Source organism: Petromyzon marinus, chromosome 33 (assembly GCF_048934315.1).
Source record: "Petromyzon marinus isolate PM22_M1 ecotype Great Lakes invasive population chromosome 33, UKy_Petmar_22M1.pri1.0, whole genome shotgun sequence".
In the NCBI taxonomy this organism is placed as follows: Eukaryota; Metazoa; Chordata; class Hyperoartia; order Petromyzontiformes; family Petromyzontidae; genus Petromyzon; species Petromyzon marinus.
In genome coordinates, this window is record NC_133699.1 from 9915366 (window position 1) to 9927047 (window position 11682).

The 11682-nt window shown below is 55.2% G+C and overlaps 1 protein-coding gene across 1 annotated transcript; it reads right to left on the reverse strand.

Moving 5' to 3' along the window:
- Positions 1-2344: 2344 nt before the first annotated feature.
- LOC116948436 (glycoprotein hormone beta-5) lies at positions 2345-10826 on the reverse strand. Its single transcript, XM_032965114.2, has 2 exons — positions 10373-10826; positions 2345-5291 (listed from the first exon to the last, which is right to left on the reverse strand). Exons 1-2 carry the CDS (start codon positions 10706-10708, stop codon positions 5103-5105), a joined length of 525 nt encoding a protein of 174 aa, XP_032821005.1. The 5' UTR covers positions 10709-10826; the 3' UTR covers positions 2345-5102.
- Between the last annotated feature and the right edge of the window lie 856 nt (positions 10827-11682).

Here is an 11682-nt window from a genome sequence, read left to right on the forward strand (position 1 = left end):
GCCGGGAATCGAACTCGGGTGGCAGAGTTGGTGGTGGCGCCGTGGGGCCCTTTGCTACACCGCTCCGTCACGCAGCACACCGCTGGTTGTGCACGGGGTCTGTGATCTTCCAGCGCAGCGAGGGTTGGTGATGGATTGCCACACCAAGACGTTGCGAAACTCCCTTCCCGTGGGCGTCGTGGAAGAGGTGCCGTATCCTGGCTCGCCAGCAGGAGGCGGAACACTAAGTGGACTAATCGCCATCTGTTGCCATCTGTACGAGGACAGGGCGTTGTGCCCTCGCAGCAAGGCGTGGGGTGTCTCCGCGTGCTCCGTTTTCCGCCTCCCACCCCATTGTCGCTGGACCCTCCTGAAAAATTATCTCATAAATAAAAACGCCGCTCTCGCCGGACCCTCCTGAAAAATTATCTCACGAATAAACACGCCGCTCTCGCTGGACCCTCCTGAAAAATTATCTCACGAATAAAAACGCCGCTCTCGCCGGACCCTCCTGAAAAATGATCTCACAAATAAAAACGCCGCTCTCGCTGAACCCTCCTGAAAAATAGTCTTACGACTCACTGTGGCTCTCCTGGATAAATAAATAAGAATAATTAATTATTATATAAATATATTTAGCTCAAGCAGTGGACGATGCTCTCTTCTCACTTGCAGTGGTGGACAGGCACCTCACGGGGGGGGGGGGATTAATAATTGCTACAGCTGGAATAGCTGAGCACCCGGGTTCGAATGCGGGTGTCACCCGCGTCATGGTTTAAACCGACATCTCAAAGTGTGGCGAGTCGACAGTCTCCGCGCGGCAAACCAGCAACTGCATCTGCTGGGCGAGAGTTCCAAATAAATTCGCTCATCCCTTGAGGTGACACCGATTGCGCCTTCAGGATCACGTCCGTAGGAACGAGGCGATAATTGTTTTGTTTTTATCTCCACGAAAATAAGTTAGAGTTAGAAATGCGCAGCACCCCGAGTGTGGACGAAGGGGCCGAATCAAGGGACTTCAGGTGCAGTACTTCCGATGGAGACATCACCTTCCCGGGGCCGTATATTCCTCAACACAGGGTGGTGCACTGCTTAACCGCGACGGCTACGACCGGCAAAGTCTGCATCGCGTGGCACGACGCCGAGAGCGCAATTGGAAGGGGATTAGAAGATAAACCATCAAGGTAATCAGGGAACACAAACAAAACGGTTCGGTGCTCAACGGTAAGCGCAGGGCGGCACTGCCGAGCCGTTGGTGGAAATTCCACATTCTTATGACCGGGGGTCAGTCGAGACCGTCGGTAAATAGGGGTTTCAGCAAACCCTGGACTCGATCCCGCGCGGCCTGGACGCCTTCATTCATCACGAATTCACTTATATTAACTCAAGACACAGCATCAACTCCACTTTAATTCATCACGTGTTTACTTCAATTAATGGCATCGCACTCCAATCGCGATGGCGCAGACGGCGATGTGGAGGGTCGGGGGAGATGGGGGGGGGTCAGTTGCCCCCTCTGTTGGGTCCGAGGAGGGGGGTGATGAGGAGGAGGATGATGATGATAATGACGAAGAAGGTTATGATGACGACGAGTGGAGGAAGTTTCCTTTCGCGGGGGGCGAAGCTATCCATACGTTCATCGTTTCAAATATCATCACCGTCGTTTTCAACATCACCATCACCGCTGTCAACATCATCATGACCATCACCATCGTCGTCAGCCGATCGGTGGTGGCTACGCACGTGGTCTGCAATCTCGCGCTGTTGAGGCAGCCAGGGTTGGTGGATCATCACAAGAATGCCGTGAAACTCCCTTCCCGTGGGCGTCAAGGAGGGGCGGTGTCCTGGCTCGCGATGAGAAAGCGGTTTGCAGTACAGAAATAATGTGGACTCCACTTGTTCCATGTGTACGGGATAGAGTGTTTCCCCCTCGCACATACAGCAAATCACACATTTGAAGTAAACACTCGTTAGTTATTTGCCCGTGCGGTGCGCTAACCGCTGCACCACCGCTCTCCGGCTGTCTTAGCCGCGCCCGTACTCGCCCCAAGCGGGGTTGTGTTCGCTCAATTAGAGCGGTGGCGCAGTGGTTAGCGCATTGAGCTACGAATCCGGCGACTCGACTTCGATTCTCGCTCACAGCCAACGTCGGTGAGGAATATCTGAACCGGTCGTAGGCATCCCCCCTAGGTCAACTCAGCTTTAAACGAGTGCCTGGCGCGGTGTGTGGACATGAGCACCGGGGAGACAAAGGCGGCCAGGCGTGGTGCTGGCCCACCCACCCCTTCGTGTGTTGTGCCGACATGAATAAGGCGCTCGCTAACAGCAATTCCTCCAACAGTCTGTTTCGGCTATGCGGGGGATCTTGGTTTTACTCATTTATTTAAAACAACAACAACAAATGTACAAACAGACGTGGGCTCACTTTCACAAAGATCCGGGTTAATATAGTCTCCATACAGTATATAATATATATGCTACGTACAGTATATCACAATTTAAAACAAGGCGAGGGAACATCAGCCTACAGGGGCACGGTCACGTGCAGCTTTGTCAGTGCTGTTCAGCAGTGGGGGGTGAGGGAGGGGGTGAAGGAGGAGGGTGAGGGGGGAGAGGGGGGTGAGGGAGGGGGGGTGAGGGAGGGGGGTGAGGGAGGGGGGGTGAGGGAGGGGGGTGAGTGGCTGGGGTGCTGTACCCCCTGAAAACTCCGAGTGAGGTGTGAGAAGAGATATGGACAAGAGATGTGAACAAGGACCAGGGCCGTTGCCCGAAACGTCGCCAAATGTGCGTGTGCACCACTGCCAACGCAGAAGCGCCAACTAATTTGTTTAATTGTCAAGACAAGACGTGGAGATGTTGTGAGCTAATAGAAAGGAGATGCAGATGGAACAGCGCTGGTGAGATGCGAGAGTTACAGTTTAGACAACGGATGCAGACCAGACAAGAGAGAGAGAGATGTGGTGAGATGAGAGAAGGGAAATGCAGACCCGATAGGGGCGAGAGAGACTCCATTGGCTATTCACGATTACTCAGACTTGATGCATCTCTATTTGTTTTTGTTGAACCGGCCCTGGGGGAGGGAATCGAACTGAGGTCACCGAGTTCCACGGCGAAGTGAGAGATTCCCCGGCGTCACCGAGAATGCATTCGAGCGAAAGTTTTGTTGGTTTTGTCAACACATCGGGTTGAAGAAGAAGAAGAAATATCGACACCACGTTTAAAGACACACGAAACGCTGACGCGGCGCAAGATCGTTGCGCGTCTTTTTTTGTTTTAATATAAACTCTTGTTTAGACGAATGTGTTTAGCACGCAGCGATCGTGAGAACAGGACAATTTCATTCCTGCGAGGATGACGAGTGAAGTCATTTGCTTCACTTATTTTTAGAAAATATCGCCCCTCCTCCAGGAATGCACACTCCACCACCTCATCGAAGACGCTGATGGTGTACAACCATCAACCGCATGAGAACATCGCCGGGCCGATGCGCACATCTCATTCATCAAAGGGAAATTAAAGGACACAAGCCACGGTAGTGCGACTTTGGCCATGCTGCCCCGACTGTGCGCCATACAGTAAGCCGACAGAGACACACAGCGACTCATAGAGCTATATAGAGACCATGTAGTAAGCCACTGTGGTCTGCGCTCCTTCAACAGAAGAGGATGAGGAACAGCAAAACGACACGAACTCTCTCTCCGGAAGCCCTCTCGTTGTGGAGTGGGGGCGCGGCGGTGAGCGCGCTGCACCGCAAATCCGTCACACCGCGTTTGGTTTCCGGCTACAGTGACAGTACCAGCGTCGAACTGGTTTATCCGAACCTGTCCTGGGCCCCCTCCATTCGTGAAACCCGCACTGACCAGCGCGGGTGAAGTATGGCCGTACAACCTCTGCGATCGAGACGACGTGCGGTAGGCCTTCACTCAGCAGTGGATGGACAGAGGGCGGTATTTTATTATAATTATGATTGCTACTTCATTTATTTAACTCCAAAACAATACGGGAATCCGTTTTGGTCCCAGGTGTCAACCTTGGGCAGTTGACCGTGACCGGTTGACCTTGACCCTGACCGGCTGATCTCGGGTGACCTCACCTTGCCGCCTACCTGGCTTTGAGCATCCTCGCTCGTTCAGTCCCGTACCCCCCGATGGGTGGGGGGGGGGGCGTTCGTGGAGTAGGAGGCGTCGTAGGGGAGAGGGCGGGGGGGGGGTGATCGAGAGTGGCTCCTCTCGTTAACGCGTCGCCAATAATTTATATCCTCCGTGTCTCGCTCATCGCCCTCTCGTCCCGTGTCGCGCGCTCTCCCATCGCTCTCGCGCGCTCTCTCTCTCTCGCCCGTCTCTCTGCAACCATCTCCCGTCGAGCGCAGCACGTCCCGGCGTTTCGGCTCATAGATTCCCACGCACGCTTCTTCGGTCCGCGTGGACCCTCGCCGGCGCCCCATTGCCGTGTCAGTCCCAGCTCCCCTGCGCGACCAAATCGCTCTTCGTGCGCCCCGACCTCGCGAGATCTCGCGTGGTTAGCCGGATTAGTCCTGGGCTGGGAGCATGCTTGGGAATAACAGGCGTTGCAGGCTTGGCCTGCGAGGCGGCCTGGAGATGTCTGTATAGCGATACGTTCTAGAATGCATCTGTGCGGACCTATATATATAGGTGTCCTCGCCACGCGATGCCGAACTCTCGTTAAGGATGGAATTGACAAAACATCCAAATGTAGCAGGACCATTCCGATAAGAAAGAGTTTTGAGACAAGATGAGGCTCCCACGGGTCCACCAAGGGCTTTGGCGAGTGATGACCCCTGACCTGCTCACCCGCAATGCACCCCATCTCGTCAGATCCCGGAAGCTAAGCAGGCGTTGAGCCGGGGTGATACTTGGCTGGGTGTCCACCGTGCGCAACACACGGTAGTCACAGGCGACCACGGGGCTATGTTGCCGGCAGCAAAAAGTCAGTTGCAGCAACAACAACAACAACAAAAAAATCCATTGTTGTACTGCGATTCTACGCTCCCACGTCTGGCCGCCGTCACGGGCAACCCCCCGCGACGATTAGAGACGCACGGCGCCGGGGAGGGCCCTCGTCCAGCAGTGGATTGCCACCGCGTCGCGGCGCCAGCGGCAGCGTCAGTAGGTCTCGCACTCGGTGTCGTCCGTGGAGCACATCTTGCAGACGCAGCTGAGCGCCACTGGGAAGCTGAACACGGGGTCCACGTGGGGCGCGCAGCCCGGGAGGCGCACGCTGCCCGCGCGCGTCTCGTTGTAGGAGCACACGCGGTGGTGCGCCTCCACGTGCGGGGGCTCCAGCGTCGGCTTCTGCGGGACACACGTGATGGGGGGCGGGGCAGGGCGGGGGGAGGAGGCGGGGGGGGCGTGAGGGCCACGGGGCAGTGGGCAAGGGACGCAAGGGACGCAAGGGGCACACGGGACTTAAAGGGACACGAGACACACGGGACTTAAAGGGACACGGGACACACGGGACATGGTGCACACGGGAGACATATGGGATAGGGGAGCGCACGGCCATGGGACGCAAGGGACACGCGGGACACGCGGACATGGCACGCAGACAACTACCAGCAACGCACACGATGTTTAGGTGTCTCGCGAGCTAAACATCGTCATCATCTTTTCTAGATTTGAAGCTTTCGTGACTGCAAGGATCTATACTCTTTGGTTCTATTCGGTAAAGTCACGTAGGTAAAAATAAATAACAAAAAATCACGACGTTTCGGCCACAACACAAGTGGCCTTCATCAGGTGAAGGGACTGGACTGTCCAGAGGACAGAGGACTGTTGTGGCCGAAACGTCGTGATTTTTTGTTATTTTATTTTTACCTACGTGACTTTACCGAATAGAACCAAAGAGTATCGTCATCATCATTCCTCGTCAGTTCAGCGCCGGCCTTGCCGGCGCTATCTCAGGCTGCCCCCTGCTGGGCAGGCCTCGCTAATGAGATGATTTGAGTTCATTGTTTCGGACAATCTAAGGCTCTAAGCCATCGCGACGAATTGGAAACGCGCGGGGCGAAATAGGTGGTGTTAAAGCGCCATACGGCCAGCAACGACCAGCACGGGTGAAGTTGCAATAGATACGAGTCTATTAACGCGTTTATTGAAGCGAGTAAGCGGGCACGAAGTTTGCAAACGAGGCCGTGAAGGAGGGCGGTGGTGGGAGGGGGGAGGGGAATTCCAATTTGTCACTGTAATTCGAGGTTTTCATGGGAACGATTTATTTTCGCGAGTAATATCGAGACCGGTTCTCGCTGGGCGCTCTAAATCCCCTTGGTTTCCTGCTATGCATCACTGGGATTACTGAAGCACTGGGGTCTCTCAGATGTATTCCCAGATTCACGTCACCTCGTTGATACAACCTATCCCATAATCTGTTAAATCTGCTCCCGCGATTCTTTGCCTGATCTCACTCTCACTTCTACCGTGACACAATACGACGTGGATTTATACAGCGTCCACAATGCAACCACATTTGACATGTGCCTATTTCGCCTATTCACGGCTGTGAATAGGCGAAATAGGTTCAGTCACAGGCATAGGTATAAAAAGGTTTTGAGCCTGAACTTGAATGGGGGGCAGGGAGTCGACAGCACGGACGGCTGCGGGAAGGGAGTTCCACATCGCGGGGGGCAGCCGAGGAGAACGAGCGACCTCCCACTGAGCTACGGTTGACTAGAGGCTACAACGGAAAGCCTTGGTTGATGGAGAGGAGTAGGGTGAGACGAGAGGAAGCATAGCGAGTGGAGGGAGTAGGTCGGACGAGAGGTAGGAGAGTGAGTGGAGGAGAGTAGGTCGGACGAGAGGGGAGAGGCAGGAGAGTGAGTGGAGGGGAGTAGGTGGGACGAGAGGGGAGAGGTAGGAGACTGAGTGGAGGGGAGTAGGTGAGACGAGAGGGGAGAGGCAGGAGAGTGAGTGGAGGGGAGTAGGTGGGACGAGAGGGGAGAGGTAGGAGAGTGAGTGGAGGGGAGTAGGTGGGACGAGAGGGGAGAGGTAGGAGAGTGAGTGGAGGGGAGTAGGTGAGACGAGAGGGGAGAGGTAGGAGAGTGAGTGGAGGGGAGTAGGTGAGACGAGAGGGGAGAGGTAGGAGAGTGAGTGGAGGGGAATAGCGTGAGACGAGAGTGAAGTAGAGTGAGATGAGAATGGAGAGGTAGACAGGGGCGAGCGAATTGAGGATTTTTCGTCTTTATTGCGGATTGAACTTCCCATGTGCATGAGCCTGCACACACAGTTTGTTGTTCTGGATCCGCGTGCTGTGGACACGGCGTGTGTGTCACTGCCGTGTTGATCCCTGGGCCGTGTGTTCCACTCCCCTTCGTTAACGGCCGCAATTGCCGCGAGCTGTGGCGGCGGCATCTGCCAGGGCCGCACCGCCGGCTCGCATCGCGGTGGTGCAGGTAAAAGCGCAGCCCTACAACTGTTTTCCACCAGCCACTGCTGGCGGAAGAGTTTCCCCACGAGAGAGAGAGAGCTACAGAGGGCCCCACTCGAGAGTAGCTTTGTCTACGCTTCCACGCTTTGCCAGACGATTTTGATGAGGTGGGAGCACGCACGCTTTACCCCACCACACTCCACCTGCTCATCGACTAACCGAGGTCGCACCCATTCATACTTCTGCGTGAACATAGGCGGGTGAATTTGAGACGCTTTCCCCCTTGATTACAAATGGCGCGCCGGGTCTTGGAATCGAACCGGCGCACCTCTGGATGTCAATTTCAGTGTGGTCACCATTGCTCCGCCGTGCCAGCTCCCTGCACAGTCGACAACATTTTGATGTCAATGCCCGATGGCGTTGTTATCTTAATTGTTTCTCCGGACGCAATCCAATTAATTCGCATTCAACGTTGGTGAAAATGAAACTTAAAAACTGGTCGCAGTGGCGTAGCCATCGCGTGTGCAGGCGGTGTAACTGCGCCGGAGGGGACTGGTGAGGGTTGGTGGTGGGGAAAGGGGGGGCTGTGATGAGGAGGGAGGGAGGGGGGTGAAACAGGTTGCGCCTGCAGCCTGCAGCGGAGTCGGGGTTGGTTACATTGGCCGCGGTGCGATCAAAGATTTTGCGGAGCGTGTTACGTGATGTGTATCCCACACCGCTCGGGCAATTTCCATCACCTCCACCCTCTAGACACCATCGCGTACGATCGTATTGTGCGCACTCGTGAGCCAACCATCTACAAAGGATGCGGGACATCTCCCCTTCGTGTTCTCATTTCGTCTCTGGGATCTTGCCGTGAATTATTGAAATATGTTCGCCAACTTTTCCATCTCAATGCACCGTTTGTTTGTGCTCTAGCAGGATTCGCGCAGACCGCGGGTGTCTGGGAAAGCTGTTCGCGTTCACTCCTCGCCCATTCGTCCATTCTCTTCTGCCGCGGTTATAGCGATCAGAGTAATAGCGCTGCCCAACCGCACGGTATCCGCTCGCTTCTCGTAAATCGCGAGAGAGAGAGGGGGAGGCGAGGATGAGCCACAGACGAGAGGGAAAGCCGCAGCAGCCACGCGGTGAATCGGCGATATCAACAACTACCGAAGCTCTGCTGTCACCTATGCACTCATATGTTTGCCGCCTCTCAATGAGTATTTACACGTGGTTGAGGTAACCAAAGCTTCAGAAGAAACCCCGAGGCTGCTCCAGGGGAGCAACTCTCAAACCCCGTATGGACAGACTGGGTGGGAGTCCAACGCGTATGCTGTGATCCACCAACTGCTCGCTGCTGCTGCTGCCTCCACAGCGCCGAATTGCAGCGTGCATAGCCACCGCCGCGCGGCCGGTATAGACGGAGTGCATTATACTGGTAGGAACGAAGTTGTAAACTGAGTGTACCAGCCTGCAATAGATTAATGTGTCCGTCCGTCCGTCCCCTTTCAATACTTTAACGAAGTGAAATCTCGTGCTGTTGGGTGTAAAATCAGCAATAGACAGCGCAGAGACTTGATATGTCTTATTGCATCCAACATTTGGAAGTAACAATGTCATAAAATTGCGCAAAATTCCAATGTTCCTACCAGCCCACCCTGCAGGGACCTATTATCTGCGTCGCTCAGTGGTGTGGGGCAGCGGTTACTGCACGGCGCTATGAACCCCGTCGCTATACACACAGCGAAGGCAAAAATCCCCCGTGTAGCCTAAACAGTGGTTTCAGAACCTGCGGTGCACGCTCCCCCTGGGGGTGCGAGGCAAATTTAGCACGGGCACGTAAGTCCAAGTATTTTGTTTCATGAAACCCCTCTGTATTTCTATTTTAAAAAGTTACGATTGAGAACCAAAGGTGTGCAAAGGCTGCAGTGAAGGTTAAGAACAACTGGACTAAACACACTGTTGGGACAAATTCTGTTAGCGAGTAGCACCTATGAAGGCCTGCACGGCACACGAGTGGGTGGGTGGCCAACACCACGCCCGGCTGCCTTTGTCTCCTTACACATCGCACCAGATACTCATTTGAAGCTGAGTTGACCGGGAGGAGGCCAAGGGCCAGTCCGTATCACGTCACTGGTGTGGGCCGTGAGTGGGAATCGAACCAGGGTCTCTAGGTTCGTAAAGCAGCGCGCTAACCGCTACACTACCGCTCTACACACACAGCTGCCTTTTCACACACAACTGTCCCTACACACACACACATCTGCCCCTCCACACACACACACAGCTGCCGCTTCGCACACACAGCTGCCCTTACGCATACGCACACAACCGCTCCTTCACACACACAGCCGCCCCTCCACACACACACACAGCTGCCGCTTCGCACACACAGCTGCCCTTACGCATACGCACACAACCGCTCCTTCACACACACAGCCGCCCCTCCACACACACACACAGCTGCCCTTCCACACACAGCTGCCCCTCCACACACACACGCACAGGTGCCCCTCCACACACACACAGTTAGCTGCCCCTCCAGACACACAGCTGCCCTTCCACACACAGCTGCCCCTCCACACACACACACAGCTGCCCCTCCACACACACACACAGCTGCCCTTCCACAAAGATAAAAAAGACAAAGATCCCCCGTATAGTCTTAACAGAGTGTAGGGGCAAGTGCTGTTAGTGAGCACCTATGAAGGCCGGAACGGTACACGAGGGGGTGGGTGGCCAGCACCACGCCCTGACCGCCTTTGTCTCCCCAGTGGCGATGTTTTTATCCACCGCACCAGGTACTCATTTGAGGCTGAGTCGACCTAGTGGAGGTCCAGGACCGGTTCAGATAATCGTCACTGGTGTTGGCCGTGAGCGGAAATCGAACCCGGGTCGCCAGGTTCATAGCGCAGCGTAGCGCTAACCGCTACACTACCGCTCCCCGGCTGCCCCTCTACACACACACAGCTGCCCCTCTCACACACACACACAGCTGCCCCTCCGCACACACAGCTGCCCCCTTGCTCACCTCCCATGTCTGGCAGCGGCCCCAGCACGCGTCCGTGGTGACACGCGCGCCGCGGCAGCCGGGTTTGCGCGCCACGAACGTGAACTCCCGCACGGCGCAGCCCACGAACGAGTCGAGGCGCAGTGTGCGGGTCGCCGCGCCCTGTTGCTGCTGCTGCAAGGCGCCCGCCACGACGCCCGGCACGGCCGAGCAGCTGCAGCAGCGGCAGCAGCAGCAGCAGCAGGCCAGGGCGACGCCCAGCAGGAACGAGGCGCCCCGCAAGCCGGAGCCGGAGTCGAGCTGCATGGCTGCGGGAGGTGGGAGGTGACCGCGATGGAAGGAGTCATCAGCCATCATTTGGCCGCGCGGTGAAGGTTATATATTTATTTAAACAAAAAAGTTTTGCTGGCTGGAGGGAGGGAGCGAATTCATGATTGTGAGAGAGTGAGCCAATCCGTGAGTGAGGAGTGAACGATGCGTGGCGATTCGAGGGGTTGATTTAATGAATATGTTCGTGAAATTCGTGAGCGAATGATGAATGAATGGACGACTTGTCAATGGACCAATCTCGCACCCCAATAGCGGCAAGGGGCGTCTCTACGGGGGCCATTTATTTATTTACCCATTGCCCTGAATGAGCTCCTTTGTTTTCATAACTTTAATTCGGCCCTGGTGGTGAAGTCACTGGCGGCGGCCTCTCGAGTTTCACTTTTATCGCCGCGGCCATCTCTCGCGTCGCCACCTTGAGGTGACGCTGCCCCCCCCCCTACCCACCCCGCCGCGACTCCCCCACTCCCCACGACTGGGTTCCACAGATGAACACGAACCAAGGGGCTGGGTTGGAGGTGGTGGGGGGGGGGGCTCAGGGTTTTTGTATTGTTCGTTGTTGTAACTTTTTGACTCGCCCCCTACTCGGCATCTGTAAAAAAAAGAGAGCTTTATAGCTTCTCGGATTCCTTCTATTACAGATACAGATTCTGAGTGCAGGTCGCGTCCTTGCTAACGGGGAGTGCGGCCAGCCTCGCCGGTGGAAATTCAGTTTTGTCATGCTTCCGTCGTGTGGATTGGTGGTGGTAGTGGTCTTGATGGTGGAGTATATGATGGTATTGGTGGAGTACGTGGTTGTGGTGAATTATATATGATGATGTTGAAGTGTGGATGTTGATGAAGTGTGAATGATGATGATGAATGTGCTGATGATGAAGCTCGTGCTGATGATAGTCGCTATGAAACCAGGGTTTATGCAAACTCCAGTCCGAGCCACCCACCACCACGCTTCGCATTTTCGCGCGTTTTCCAACTTAATCCCCATTAAAAAAAAAATCCTTCCA

Excerpts from the sequence above, each read along its gene's own strand:
- LOC116948436 (XM_032965114.2), bottom strand. The coding sequence starts at position 10,708 with ATGATGGCTGATGACTCCTTCCATCGCGGTCACCTCCCACCTCCCGCA. Across the intron at positions 5,292-10,372 it reads GCCGCTGCCAGACATGGGAG|AAGCCGACGCTGGAGCCCCC; the intron begins GTGAGCAAGGGG and ends TGTGTCCCGCAG.